Genomic DNA, 15,864 nt, shown 5'->3' with positions numbered 1-15,864 from the left:
TACCCTCTCCATCTCATCTGAGGTTTTAATATTGTTGTAAAATAGGAAAGAGAAGGAAGTAGTCTGCTTTCCAGTATTAACCTGAAGTATTACAAGTTAGTTTTTCTCTTCTACTCATGGCAAATTCAACCGATTTGTGCAGGGAAAGGAGCACCCATTTCTCAAGTGTGTGAGTGTTCTCACCACACACAGCAGACAGCATGCTTCGACTTGAGCATGTTGAAATACTCCTTAGAAACCTGGATATGTGGCTACAAAATCTTCCTGGTGTCAGAATTTTAAAACCTGAAGGCAGAGCTTTCCATGAGTAGATATTCACAGGATAAATTTAAGAGAGATATGCAAATACAGGAAGAAATCAGCATAATTGGCAGCAGCCTTCTTCTCCATCTTTGAAACACCTGGGTACCCCCTCGTGCTCTGTGACCTGTTGACTTCCTAATTCCACACCTGTCTCTATGGAACACACATAGGTGGTTCAGAGTTTGTACTGAATGTTACATGATCTAAATGGTTATGTCAAAATTGTACTTTTCTTCATATGCTAAGATGCAATGCCAAGAAACATTCCTGCCAAACACAGTTTCAATTTATGTGATTATAGTTTGCATTTTTAAAGACAACTTTCTTAAAATTTCTGCTTTGTTGCAGCAAAAGTTAAAAAAGCACTACTGTTGAGTCTGAGAGAGGCTCTTTTTATTTTTTTAAGTGTAGACCTGAAAAGCTAGATATTATGTGGTTTTGCTAAGCTCAACTATTCTCCATGGGTGTAGTTGAGCCTACCAGATCTAGCTTTTTGTTGCATTAGCAAATCTTACATCAGATCTGAATTCATAACATGTTCCATTTGTTAAGTTTATTGCTACAATAAGAACTTTAAATGTTCTTATATGTCTGTCTGCCTAACATGTTGTGGTATGTACATTGTTTGCAGTTAAGCCACTCAACTTCAGTAATAGTTGGACAGGAATGCTGGAACTTCATGGAATTCTGGTATTAATTTCTGTATAGTTTCTCATAAGGTATGCACAGTATTATACAAATATTCCCTCAGAGTACATTGTGTGTTCTAACCACTTCCTTATAGTCAGGAAAAATTAATTCAAAGGCTTGGTTATTTATTGTGAGATAAACTAATCTGTGGTTCATAGAAGTAATTTGGTACTTTGAATGGTTTCCCAAAGAGTGGAGTGAATACATGAGCAATACCCATACTGCCATAGCAAGCTCTAGTGTTTCTGCTCTAGCAAGCTCTGGATTTCAGTCTGAACTTCAGGAAAAAAAATTATGCTGCAAACATACAGAAATAGATGCCCTCATGATCAGGGACAGTAGGCAGCATGGGTAATGGGAAGTTAGAAGCTCAAAAGAAAAGTCTGCACTAACCTTGCAAACTCTTTTATGGTTTAACTTCCCTATTAAATAATTTCTAGCTACTATATGTGACTGTGTCACAGCATGTTTTCAGACTTGCTGCATTTTTTTATTAAGACCACAAACCTTTTGATGACCCTCTGCCCATAGCTGGCTTTGCTGTGTAGCACTAAGTCCTTCTGAAGGTGTCATCACCGCTGTGGTGATGGGCAAACCATGGCACAAACCAAAGTGTGCCACAGGCTTTCACTTGCCTAAGGTCATGCAGCTAGGAAGTTCCAGATTGCAAACAGCCTTTTCCAAGGGCAGTTTCATGTTAATTTCACATGACTTCATTAATTTGCAGCACTCCTTCTCTGCCCCCAGCAAAAACAAAGGTTTAAAATCCCTATCTCCAAGCATGTTGTCCATGTAAAAGGAAGTGGAAATAAACTGGCAATTTACTTTTCTCAGGTTGAACAAGTGTGTCTGGGGGGTTTTTTGCAAGACTTATAAGTCCCCGTTGTTAAACAGAAGGGTTTAAATCCCAATTCTATGAAAATCAAGAGGGATTTCCTTAAGGCCTGAATGTCTGTTGTCTGTCAAACCAGGATGTGTTTATAGTCTTCACTAATTTTCTACTGGTAGCTTGGCTGTAGCTGCTAGACCTTTTTCTTTAACAGAGGATCTTCTGGCAATGTCTTCTTGAAAGTGTATAGTAGAAAAAAAATAATTCATTTGGGATTGAACTTTTATTTATTATCTCAAATTTCATCCTATGTATAGGATGCTTTACCATAGGGAGCATTTACTTTAGGAGAAAATGTTTGGGGAATATCCAAATAGGAGTTTTGTACTGTAAGAAAATATTTTATTATAGTAGTTCTACAAATTTCTCTTAGTGGTAGCAAACAGTTTTAGAAATTTAATCTGTTTTTTCAAGGCAAATTTTAACTTAGTTTTTTACCTCAGTGAACTTGAACAGGACAAAAGAACAAAAATAAACTCAAGCAAGAAATGAACTGGAAGTAACCTATAGAATGTTCTCCATGACAGAATTAGGCATCAAATCCCACATCCAATTTTAACATCTCAACCTCTCATTAGTTACATAGAGTCCAGAGGAAAGGCTCTGCTAATGATAGAATCATTCCCTGGTTTGTGTTGAAAGGGACCATCCTGTTCCTATCCCTCTGCCATGGGCAGGGAAACCTTCCACTAGATCAGGTTGCTCAAAGCCCCGTCCAACCTGGCCTTGAACACTTCCAGGGATGGGACAGCCACAAGTTCTCAAGCCAACCTGTTCCAGTGTCTTACCACCTTCACAGTAAAGAATTTCTTCCTAATATCCAAACTGCTCTGTTTGATGCCATTCCCCTTGTCCTATTACTGCATACCCTTGTAATCAGCTACTCTCCAGCTTTCTTATACACCCCTGCAGTTACTAAAAGGCTGCAATAAGATCACCCCAGAGCTTTGCCTTTTCCACGCTGAACAATCCCAATTCTCTCAGCCTCACTTCTGCTCTTCCACCTCTGGAGATCTCCCCTTTCTACCAAAAGTCTAATCTGCCCTAAGGAGATAACAGCTGGGAAGGTCTTCTGCTCTTCAGCACCCATTGCCACCCACAGCCACCTCCTGTCTCAGCTTCCAGTGTCTCTTGACAGCTTCCCACTCACAGTACCACTCTGTGGTGGCAGCAGCTTTTGTGGCACACCCATGTTTTAGCCCAGCAAAGTGTAGGCTGAACATAAAAGGTCACATGAAATCCCACTTGAGTGATTTGCAGTCTTCAAAGCTGAGTTTCACAGGCACAGGGAAAGGAGGACACCAGCTGCATTTGCTGTGCTGATGAGCACAAGCAAAAGTTTTTTCTGTAGGATTGTTAGGTCCTGTTTGCCATACAAAGCACAATTTATGTCAGCTTAAATAGTTCATGAGTTCTCTCTCATCTCTGGACTTTGGAATGAAATGAGATAGGAAGTGCAAACTTCCCCAAATGCCACTGCAAAAATCTATTCTTCCACTCAGTGGGACTTCTCCAGTCAAATCCTCTTGCTTCTTCCTCTGACCTTGCTTCAGCACAACATAGCCTCCATCCCATCTATATTTGTCCTTCTTTATTTCCTTCTCTCTGCACAACCACTTCATTCTACCAATCCCTTTAAAGCTTCTTTTCTTCTTTCCAGCTATGTCATCCAATCTGGACTAATCCCCAGGCTAATAAGGCAACCAACCAAAACAACCAAACCTGAAACACACTAATTTTTATTAAAAAAAACAAAAAACAAAAACAAAAAAACAAAAAAAAAAAAACAAACACCCACCCACAAACTGAAGGGGGGGGAAGAAACCCAAACTAAACCACCACATAGGATTTATTTCTTTATTTCTGCCTATAATGCTGTTTATAGAAAGTATGTTTAAGTTTGACTGTGATCTATGTTTTAAACAGAAATATGGCAATGTGGACAAAATTATGCAGTATAATATTGAAACTATCAAGAGATGCCCTGCTTGCTTATGTAGTGGCTATAGCTGCATTCTTCTTGTGCTGGCAAAATTATTAAGTAATTGGCAAATAAAATATGTTCCAAATAAAATAAGGTCTTGAAGTGACACTAAAGCCTGCTAAAATAACTGCTAAAATAACTGTCCAGAGTAGGAGCATTTGTCAACCATAGCAATGACAAGTGACACCATCCTTGGCCTGCAACTGTCAGTTACTCAGCAGAAGTGAAAAATTTAGATTTGATCTAATGACTTAGGGTGGTTTTTTTGGTTTTTTAGTAAAATAATAAATTATTAAGAGCCAAGCAAATAACCCAATAAATTAATTTTCATCCCCATGGGGAAAAAACATTCTAGCAAACGTGGCACAACTTTTTTTTTTACCATTAGTTTATAAATGTGCCCCACACAGCTGTGTAGAGTGCTAGATATTAAATCATAATTTGATATTGCAGGTACCCAGTGATATGTTGATTCCAGAACAAACAGTTTTGTGTTTTACAGAATCATACAAAATCTATGTACTGCACAGGACATGAAAATGTGACAGATGCTTTGCTTTTGGAAGGCAAATATGACAATCATAAATCATTATGAAAATGCCCCACTGGAAAACTATATTAGTTTATATGCTCAGCAGACAAGAGGATTGAAAAAATTGATGGAAAACAGTGGCTAAAAGGGACAGTAGTTTCCCATTTGGCTTTAGGTATCATCTTAGATCTTTGGTAAACTGTAAGAGGATGCAATGTAGATATGTCTGGTTTGTGCCAGCTGTAATCAGTTACTGAAGAGTAACAGAAGCTTGAAAATTCTATCAGCATCTTTATCCTAATTGGTTAGTATATACATTTTGAACAAGTTTATTTTCCAGACATAAGCAAAGCCAGATGTGCAATGCTACAGGTTTATGACCTCAACATAAATTACTACATGGTAAATACTTTAAAAAGAATTGAAGTAAGGTATTTTATATGTAAATGTGAAATGTAAATTATAATGAGTACATAATGTACTCATATGTATTATGAGGCAGTAATATGAAAATGACTATGTTTTTTCAAGCTTGATTCAAGGGGAAACCAGGTGAAGTGAGCTATTAATAGAAGAGGCTCTACCATGTGTCTTAGTGTTTCCTTCCTGTCTTAAAATATGGATGCTGTAGGCATCTCTGCAAGATGCACAGAGGCAGTGAAGTGCTACTGAAGCTGTAGCTACATGGCCAGTTGAATTTGGCACAAGTCTGAGCTGCTGCCAAAAGAGCAGATCCCTTTCTTCCACCCTCCCAAGGCCCCTGCTCACCCTGCCTCTCTCTGCCCTCTCACTGGCACCAGGGCTCCAATGAGCACGTGACAGAGCTGGCTCTGATCCTGCTGATATCTAAATTGGCAAAAGAAAAAAGAAGTTAGTTTCCCAGCTGGAATTCCTATGATTCATCATAGTTGGGGAAGCACCTAGGGCAGAGAGGAGTGGAATTTCCCCTTTCAGTGGCAGCCCACGTGGGCTTCATTAAAGTGACCTAGGGACCAGCCAGGGAATTTCTCCAGAGTTTTAACAAAATTTGATTGGCTTCAGAACAAAACAAACAAAACTGATCCATGAGCAGCCTCCATTAGGTCTCTGTTAGTGCCACCCCACATCTATGATGGGTATAATGCTTCTGTAGCTTGAGCAAGAACACTTTCAGCCCAAGTACAGTAGTGTTTGTCAGTGGGAACATTCTGGGTCCATACCAGATCCTGTCTTTATTCATTTCCCTACAATGTCTTTCTGCTGCTTCTTCTTGTTGAACTATAAAAGCCACTTAAGTCTTGTAAACTTCTGCCCTTGTTCTCCTTCAGTGGCCAGGCTGTAGGGTACTAATCCTTCAGGGAGGTACAGCACTCACTTAGTTTTAACTGGAACTGCATTTTAGAGTAGCTGAATGGGTTGAACTTCTTCCTGCTGCTTGAAAACCTTCAAGAAAAGTGGAGTAAGTCTTGTGAATGTGGTTTCTGTGTGGGGGTTGTTTTTTTTGTTTTGTGTTTTAAAACATTAACTCACATCCAGAGAGCTGGTGCAAAAAAGATCAGCAAACCAAAAAATGGCTCAAAACAGAGCAGATCAGTTACAGAACAGAAAACATAGCTTATCTTTTTATGTCAAGGAGTGACATGTAATATTCACTTACATATTGTACTGCCTTATTTTCTGTATTCCCTACAGTTTCACTGTTATTCAGTTGGGCTAAAGGGAAGAGCAATCTGCTTAAGAGGGGAGAGGTGTCCAAACCTTGGAAGTTTTGTTTGCTTGCTTGCTTGTTTGTTTGTTTCCAGGCAAATTCAAATGCTTAGCATTGGAAACCTAGAATGGGTTCTTTCAATATGCAAACTCCCAATCACCTCAAAGTACTTACACTTTTTACTTTCATGTTAGGCATGATTTCTGTCAAGAATGTATTATTCCTTTGCATGCTACATTTTTTATTAACTCAGTGAGTATTAGTACTTACCAGTACAAGGAAGACTGACAGCTTTTTTGTAAAGATTAGTAGAGGACAAATGAAGATGAAAAATACAATCAATATTTAGCCTTTCTGTGCCTCTGTGTGTACCATGTAAACACACACCTTCTCTAACAATGGGGTTTGCCTTTAGGCAAAACAGTGGATGATTCAAAAGTGAGCAGAACAGGATGTTTCAGAGACTTTAAGAAATCAACACTCTTGTCTAAATGAATATAAACTATTGTCATTTCCCCTTGTGCATCTCTCAAACACGGGTGAGAACAATTCCTTGTTTCCTCTTCCTCTCAGATAGGTAGCTGTAATTGACTTCTCCCAATAAGCAAACCTCTTTGAACTTTTCTTGTCAGCTTTGAGATAGCTTTACAGATAAATATCAAAGGCTCAGTGCCTTGAATGGATGGTTTAGTGCCACAGGTTACCACCTCCAGTTCCAAACTTCCTCTTCTCCCACCAAGAAAGCCATTGCAGGGGGGGGGATAAAGTCCCCAAGTGGATGGGGGCTCCAAGGCCACCTTGGACCAGTAGCTACTGAAGTGGTTTATCTGACTGCACCTCAAGGATTTAGCTGTCTCTCTTACACATTTTTATGCAATTTACACATATCACAGCCTTAGAAAACACCAGCTGTGATCCAGGTGGCTGATTCAACCTGCCATTTCCTTGCAGAGGCTCCCACTCTTGCTGTTCCAGTAGAATATATGGGTGTGCATCTGGAGGTCTGAAGCACCTGAAGGAGGTTTAATGAGATGCTTTATTTGGTATTTCTTTTTACTTTCTACTGAGGAATTAGAAGTGAAGTTGAAGGGGGTAGAGTTGTTTTATAACATTTAGTTGCATTGTCTTTGAGGCACAAAAATGACAAGTAATATGAAAATACATCTGAAAAGACACCCAGTTCACCAAAATCCATGTTCTTCCACAAAGACCATGGCAGGAGCATTGCTTTCATGGAAGCCTGGCATAGGAAAGGTGGTCCTTTTCTGGTTTGTTAATTCAGTTTGAGAAGATATTTCAACAAAAGAGCTACATGCTTTTCAAAATCTCAAGTAGTAGTTTTATAAATCCCCTTGTAGGTAAGCAGGTTCTCTCCCCAAAAGGAAGCAGGAGTCTTCCCTTTGTCCAGAAACAATAACTTTCTTTCTTGATTTGGTTGCCTGCATAGCTGTTTATAAAACTGAAGGATAATAGAAACACAAAACAAAGACCAGCTGGGGAGAAGGTGCTGGGATAATTGTGCTGTGAGAAGCCATAAAGGAGGGGTCTGGACATGCTATTCTTTATTCAGTTTCAAATTCTAATGTGGGTTTTTTTTTTAATTAACAGAAGTAGCTGTTATAATTTTTAGATGTCTGCTCTTTGAGTTTTGGTTTGTACCTTCTAATAACTTAGCTTTTATTCTCCAAATTTCGTTGCTTTCTGTTTTGTGGTTCTTTCCTTATAGCTGAGGCAAGTGGGTATTTTTGGAGATTTTTTTGTGTTACGTCTAAATTTGCACTTAATAAATCTCACGCTAGGTTTCTAATGCCAAGTATTTAAATTTACCTGAAAAAGAACCCATTCCATATTACACAAATCTGTCTGAAAGCAAGACAGACTCCTCTTTCTCAAGTCTAGGGACTCTGTACCTCATCTCACATCTGAGTTGAAAACTTGTTACACACTTTATTCTTCTTCATTTTTCTCTTTAAAACCTATTTGGAAAGCTTTTGTAGGATAGTGTGCATGCAAAAGAGCCAAAGGCTTCCAGGTGATGTTTGAAGGTGGGGATGTGTCACAGGCCAGGTCCACCCATCATCCTCACTTCATCATCACATATTCCTCATGAGCTGAGCTGTGACCAGATCAAAGAGAGGGTGGGTTTGTTTCATTTTGTTTTATCTTGAGGCAGCTCTGACAGTCCTTGAGTGCAGCAAGCACACAACAAATCCTTCTTTCAGGATGTATGGTATTTGTAATGGGAAAACTTTGCACCTTCCTTCAAGTATTTATCACAGCTACTGACCCCTTTGTCATTTGATCTGATAATTCTCAATTACTGGAGTTTTTAGCTACAAAAATAGCAACACAGGGCTAAAAAGAGTTTTGGTTTAGGTTTCTGTCTTTTTTTTTTATTTTTATTCCTTCCAACATGTAAGAATTTCTAATGTACTTGTAAGAAACCTAAAACTTTTATTAGCACCTACAGCCAAGACTTCCAAACTTGCTATCTGCAGAACTTTGAAAATCTATTATGTGCCATAAGATCCTGAACAAAGGGTCCCATCCAGTCTATGCAAGTTACAATTAAAATGGATCTCAAAATATCTATTGCTGAAATGTGTTTTCAAAGATTAGCAGTAACACAGACTGCACTTTTATCTGCAAACCTGATTTTGCATAAAAAGATCCCAAGCAGGTTTAATGAAGAGTTGGAGCTTGTAGTTAAAGAAGCAACTTTAAGTTTTACCTCTTGATTATCTTTAATTATATGCAATGCCAAGTAAGACAAGCATTACTCATTATTTTTATTTACAGTACTAGCTGATGGAGGTCCTTGAGTGTTTCTAGTATCTGCTCATCCCAAGAGAGCACTAGGGAATAAACATTAGATGGTGACAAGGTCCTGACTCAGGTGTTGTGAAGGAGGAGGTTGTAGTTCTGTACCTGACACAAGGGCTGCCTGCCTGCCCTGGGCCATGGCAGCCCCCACTGCCTGGGTGCTCTCGGGGCTGCTGCTCTGGTGAGGTCCTCTCTCAACAAACCCCTTTTCTTGGAGTGCAATCTCAAGTATTTGAGAGCCATACAACAAGTATTTTAGTAGTCAGATATGTAGATTCAGTCAGAGCTTTAGTTGTATATATGCCCTTCTGTGTTTCACTTTCCTCATCACTCTGGAATGGCCTTTGGGCCTGGGATTGAGTGCGTGAAGATTTGGAGAACCCTCTTGCCATGGACTTTTCTATCTGCCTCTCTTCTTTTCTTCTGTCTCTCTAAGATCACAGATCAGACAGACAGCTCTTCCTCAAACTTTTCAGTTGTTCCCTTTTATATGGCCTGGCACTTCAAGAAATTTCAGCCTCCAGCTGACTGGACAGACTGGTTTTTGCAGCTCATTCAACTCCATGGTGGAAGGGGATTCCACTTGAACAGGAGATCAGCTGTGCTTGATGGCTTCCTATACTTCCCACTTAGTGCACTGGTTATCTGTTTACTCTCACAGGCTTCAGACAAGTTAAATTCTCCAGAGGCAGCAAACAAGGATTTCAACAACTCCTACAAGAGCTATGTAACTTTAAAAGCTGAAAAAATTCACACTAATGCGTATTAGGTACTCTCTAATTTATCAAAGTTGTAACTAGAAATCTAAATGCCTCCATAAAAAGAGAAAAGAATAAGAGACACAGATTTTTAAGAAATTTGACTATGCAAAAATGGGAATGTTTTCATTTCAGTCCATCTGCTTGGAAGAAATATCATAATAGCAACAGTGCATGTGATTTCCTAATTTAAATGCACCTTTTTTAGTAGAAATATGGAATAAAGTGATCTTTTAAACTATAGCCTTATTCAAGACTCATGGAATATCCATGATGCTCTAATCAATTCACCTAAATGTGATCAAATGAAAAGCAAATTAATTCAGGTAGTTGTACTTATCAGTTTTGTGTCGGATCTTATTGGCATGCGTGTGTGAAGATTTTTTAGCAAATAAATGACATAGAATAAAACCAGTAACAGGAAAAAAGCCCACCTTTTTTTTTAAATAAAGTAATAGTTTTTCTAATGTAAAGATATTGGTGTCACTGATGAGCAGTAAGCGATATTCAGATAGAAATCTACAATTCGATTTTTGTTGGTGAGTTCTATCTCTAACAAACAACAAAGGAAATGTAACTGATGCTGACGTCCATCCCTAATTGAAGTCTGGCAAGCCTTTTTGAAAGAAACACAAACACTTACAAGCATTCTCCCCAAACTAGAACTAAACCATTTAGATCTCCTCTCATTCTTTTCATTCCTCATTACTTTTCATTTATAGACACTGCCAGGTGCCAGCTGGGGCACAGCACAGAAACAGCAAACTGCAGATGATGGCTATTTCTGATGTTTCGAGCAGAACCAGAAGCAAACCCAACAAACAGAACAGAAAAGCAGAAGTTCTGAGCTTTTCACCTCAGATTTAATGTATCTGGTTAGTTTAGATAATAATTCAAGCTACTCTTATAGATGTAGTACATTGTTGTTGGAAATTTTGGAGCATTTTGCTGTACACCTATTTTTCATATCTGTAAGTAATTAATTTCTTTAAATTAGTAGGTAACATTATATCATTTTGCTATAAATTATCAGTTTGAGTTTTCAGCAGGAGTTAAAGATGTGCTTGTGAATTATTTGTCCATTATTCTCATTATATTTAAGTGTCCCATGTATGGCCAGAAATCAGAGGGCATCACCATTAGAGCCTTGCAGAGTTTTGAAGTCATTTCTAGATAAAATGTCAACATTTAAATATTCAAAACTATTAATTTAGGCAAGGATTTTTTTCCTGATGCACTTACTCTTAAATTGATTGTTTATACCGTATTTAATGGTATTCAGAAAGATAACACAAATAATGCTAAAGAGTTCTATAAAAGGAAGGAAAACTTCATGCACAAATGATTTAACAATTAAACTACTTATTGAAGATATATTGAGCATATTTTTCTTAATTTATATTAATGTTCAACCACTTAGTAAATTAATGCTGGCTTTGTTTAATATCTTACAGGAAGCTTCAAAAGATGGTGCATGACATCAAGAAAAATGAAAGTGGGATAATAAACAAGTTCAAAAAGTAAGTTTGCAATGCCAATCCCTAGTTTTATCAATGTGGGGAAGTTTGGATTATGAGCAGAGTGGTGTGTGGTACTTTAGTCACGGGACCATTGTCATTCCAGAGGGATGCACTTCTGTACATGGAAAGAGCTTTGGTTCAGACTGCAACCTGCAGAATGGTCATCAGTATTAAGACTATCATAAAGGAGTTGCAGAACTGGAGTCCAATGATAGGTTGTGTTTGTAGCCTTGGAAAAAGCCAGTATTTGAGTAAAGAGCCTTTTTAATGTTTGCTGGGAATGGTCATTGCTTGTTGTTTGCATGTCTGCCTTTCTCCTTAGGCAACTGTTCAGGCTTCCCGCTGCAATTAAGTTGAATTTGAGCTCCACCTTGAACCAACTGGTCAGACATCATACTTAAAATTCCCATAAAAATGCAAAGTCCTCCTGTGTTTCAGTCTCATAAAACAAAATCCAGCATTACCTAGCACCCTTATTCTAGTAAGACATACTGAACAGCATGCAGATTGTGTCACGTGCATGAAAGTGTTATAAAATATTCATATGTATTTATACATAGAAAGAAATCCCAGTAATTTTGCATCCTTGTCAAATGAATACACTATTCACTGTTTCCAGACAAACATCTATTTAAAGCAATTAGCTATTTAGCACACTTTTCTTAATGCTACAGCTCATTTGCATTGAAATTCCATTTGGATGTGATTTTCTCATTCAGATGTGTTTCTTTACTTGGGTCATTGGCAACAAAAGTATTAAGTACTTTTAGAAGTTAATTACAACACCTATCTGCAGTGTTTCCAGGACAACCATGTTAAATTCTAGAAATACAGCTCTTGTACATAAAAGGCACGTGGAAGCATTGTTTTAAATTGTTTTTAAGGAGGGACCGTGATGGCTGAGCTCAGGGGAAGCAGCTAATTCTGGGTGTAGCTGCAGTGTTCAGTCAGCTGCTGGCAGCAGCAGCAGCAGGGCCCTGCCAGGAGTGGCTGTGCAGGAGCTCTGGAGAGCCAGGCTGGCTCGGCCCGGGCTGGGCTGTGTTTGTGGGCAGCTGCTGGAGCTGCCAGAGGAGGGGATGCACTCCCGGGAGCAGCAGGGCTGCCCAGCTCTCCTGTTCCCCAGGCAGGAGGGGTAATCTTGGCCTCCTTTGTGCTCTCATTTCCACAGCTGTGTTTTCTGCCCGCAGACATTGAGCAGGCTCTGATGGTCAAACACCTGATCTATCAGACAGATTTTGGAGATAATTTTTTTCCTGTACTCATCCTCTTTCACGCTAAGATTGCTGCAATTCACAGTTAATCACAGTCACTTGCTATACTTATTTCCATGGAAGCACAAAAGAGAGTTTCCCATAAAATGGCCCTCTTTCAATTACTTGGGGTTTCAAGTAAATTTGTGTTTTTGTTTTTAGCACGGTGACCATTGTGTTCACCACCCAGCTACAAAAAACTCATTTTCACCTGGGATCTGCTCACAGGGAAGAGCTGCTAGGCTGTCCAAGGCTTTTTGTGGAGTTTTGGAGGGGAGAGGGTTAGAGGTTTCCTTATAGTTGTTGCTTTTTAATAAAGGGTGGCTTCCTACTTCACAATAGTTGCTTAACTCTAATTAATAATGTTCCAGTGGACTCAGTTCAAAAGCCTCAGAGAGGAAAGATGACAGAAACAACAGAAGCATCTAAGGTTTATCATTTGAGGCTACAAAGTAGCCTATAGTAGCCTGAATGTGAATTCTGTTGTTAATCAGTTGCTCTGAAGCTGGGAAGGTCATCATTAAGTGTCAAAGATTGCCCCTATAGCAGTCTAATTCTTTGGTTCACTCAAGATAAATATATATATAAAAGAGCAGACTCATAAAAACTCAAAGTATGACTGCAGCACAAAGCTCACGTCACCTCTCTCCGTTATAAGAACACAAGGTATAAAAGCATAATAATCTTTCTGATGTTACTGTGATTCATCTGAGTCATAATAATCATTTTTGCAGCTATGAAGATCAGAAATTTAATTTTTAAAAATTGAAGAATTTCTGATATTTGCACATGACTTCAGAGTTCAAGTCTTGAACCCAGCACATAATGAGACTTGCAATAAAAGCATGAGTTGACAGCACTGATAAGGATATGTACAAGAGGTGCTAAGCTTTACAGGATTAGAGCTGGCTTTGTTCCTTACTGGGCAATCTTTGGGGGCTTTTTGTAAAAACAAACAAAACATGGTTATCCAGATGATCACTACTTCCATTTCAGTTAAAGGCTTATTTTATTAAATGTCAAGGTTCTATACATGACTAAAGCAGGAAAAAATTTATTTAATATAGATTTTGTGTAGCACAGATTCATATGTTGGGAAGAAAATCAAAATGAAACCTATTATAAGTAGAAATAATTCTAGAGAATTCAAATAGTGTACTTGCATATCTGAAGCCTAAAGTTGTCACCCAGATATATGCTGTAAGCCTCTGCTACACAAATTGAAAGAATTATCAAATATTTGTGAAATGCATTAGACTTAGTAGCAGTATTTGTTAAAACACTTCTAAAATCTGATCTGGCTCCTGATTATGCAGAAATGTAAAAGGTCTTGCATCAAAATCTTTCCTATCCAGTCTAGTTCATCTGTGGGGTGCAGGTGGGGAGGAATTCATCTACTATCCATGTGTGTCTTAAAGGTGTGGGGAAAGCAGGCTGAGCAGTCCTGGTAGCAGGAAAGAAATAGAAAGCTTGTTTTTTCATTGCTTAAAAGTTCCTGTTTGTTCCCCATTCCACCTCAGCGTTTTCTGGCAGTAAAAATATTGGCCACTGCAGGGTAGCTGTCACCTGCTTGCCCTTTATCACATGCAAAGCTGTTAACAGCCCTGAGTCCCAGCTGCTGTGCAGATCACAGTGTCAAGGAGGATTATGGACTCAGGTGTAGAAGCAATGAGTGTAGCCAGCATTGGATAAACAATGAGAGCTGGGGGCATTTTTTTCATACTCACATCCTTGGTAATACAGAAGAGGGAAGCAGAGAAATCATAGGTTTCAGGATGTAGGATGGTGGCCTGTGCTTGAAACACGCTCTAAAGACAGAGCACTCATCTGTGCATCATAAGCTTTAAGCCTCAAGGCTTTGTTCAGTGGAATCCTGGCTCCACTGAAGTTGGGTGTTAAAAGTCACACTGCATGCACAGCAAAGTCAGGACTTCACCTAAAGTTTTGTATGTGCTGACCTACTGTGTTGAATAAGAAACAAGAAGTTCATTTTATTCTCCTTGTTGTAATATCCCATCCTTCACAAAGCCATCAGAAATCATGCGCTTGTACTCTTGTTTCTGACTGCGCACTCTCCAAATGTGTCCATTTCTTAAACATTTGCCATGTGACCTGGAAAATGGAACAACGATGCTTTACCCAGCTTTTTAGTTGGGTAAGTCTTTGCTTCAGATTTGTGTGGTCCATTTTTCTATCCCATTTATATTTTAGGCAGAAAAATAATTGTGTCACTAAATGTCTATTCAACCTGCATAGCTACAACCAAAAGACATTCATGATCAAACCCTTGGCAGAGGGAAAAGTGGTATTTTATGAACCAAACAGTGAGAGAAAGTACCAAAATCAAGCTCTACCACACTTAGAAAAAGAAAACAGGAAAAAGTGTAGTACCTAATTTTAACTGTTATGCTGAAGAAACATGAAAATTACTGTGTAACTGAATAGAATGTTTTGAGTGTCAGGATTTTTATTACTATAACTGCCACAGCATATTGTAAGAACATGCGTGAAAGAGTCGTAATAACAATTTCAAAAAAAATCCCTTTCAGTTTAATTTTGTCTTGTACCATTTCTGCACAATTCCAAACGTATAGCAAACTCTTCCACTAGGAATACACAGTTCAGGAAAAGTTTATCTGTTCTCATCGCACCTTTTGGACATCTGAAAATGTTTCTGGCAAAATTCAATTAATTTATTGTGTAATCACAAGTGTGATGTTCTAGTGCATGTACAGCTAATACATACTATAAATACTCAGGTCAGAAAAGATGCCAATATAATTTTCATAAAAACTATTATGTTAAAATGGTTCCTAACAAGGGAGTGGACTTTGTACAGACTTAACAATACAAAAAATCAAAGACTTTTGAAAACAAGGAGTTTTCAGACATATCTTTAATGCGGGGGGGCTGAGCACAAACATTAGTAGAGAAATGCACCATGGGAAAATTTAAGTGCTACATGTAAAAGTCTACTAATATGTATGTTTGATTGTTTTTCTGGGTGTAGCCTGTAAAAACAAGTGTTGCTAGAGCAAAACACCCAGATCTCTGCTGTAGTTTATTTTAAAATTCTTCACTTAACACAGGAAAACAAAAATGTGCTACAAATTCTAAGTAATTAATATTTGCAGCTCCTACAGGACCATATATGTCAAAAAAGTTAAGTACATGCCTAAATGTTTTGTTGGATCAAGCTCAGCATATTATAGGGGGAAATCTTGGAATCAAATAAATTGTTTTAAAATGGAATAATTTATTCTCTTAAAAGCTGTTCTGAATTTCTGTACCCTGCATTATATTCTTATGTGAGAAGCATCTATAACATATGAAGTGTCTCAAGTGCGACCTGGTTATTTGTTGAAGCTCCAATATATGTGCTAGGATTAAATACATTTAAATATACAAGGTCAGTTGGATGGCATTTG

General features: G+C 38.3%; 1 protein-coding gene across 6 annotated transcripts in view; it reads left to right on the top strand.

Annotated features, from left to right (window-relative positions):
* Positions 1 to 15,864, top strand: part of BLNK (B cell linker) — an 88,291-nt gene that overhangs the window by 47,618 nt on the left and 24,809 nt on the right. For all 6 annotated transcript variants that reach the window (XM_071439167.1, XM_071439166.1, XM_071439165.1 and 3 more), the window contains one exon: positions 11,121 to 11,186. In XM_071439167.1, the coding sequence (XP_071295268.1) occupies positions 11,121 to 11,186 (66 nt within the window). The remainder of the gene's footprint in view (positions 1 to 11,120; positions 11,187 to 15,864) is intronic.

This window comes from Agelaius tricolor, unplaced genomic scaffold, assembly GCF_023055355.1.
Source record: "Agelaius tricolor isolate 1412-34295 unplaced genomic scaffold, bAgeTri1.0.p SCAF_13, whole genome shotgun sequence".
In the NCBI taxonomy this organism is placed as follows: domain Eukaryota; kingdom Metazoa; phylum Chordata; class Aves; order Passeriformes; family Icteridae; genus Agelaius; species Agelaius tricolor.
This window is presented reverse-complemented; position numbering and strand designations above follow the sequence as displayed.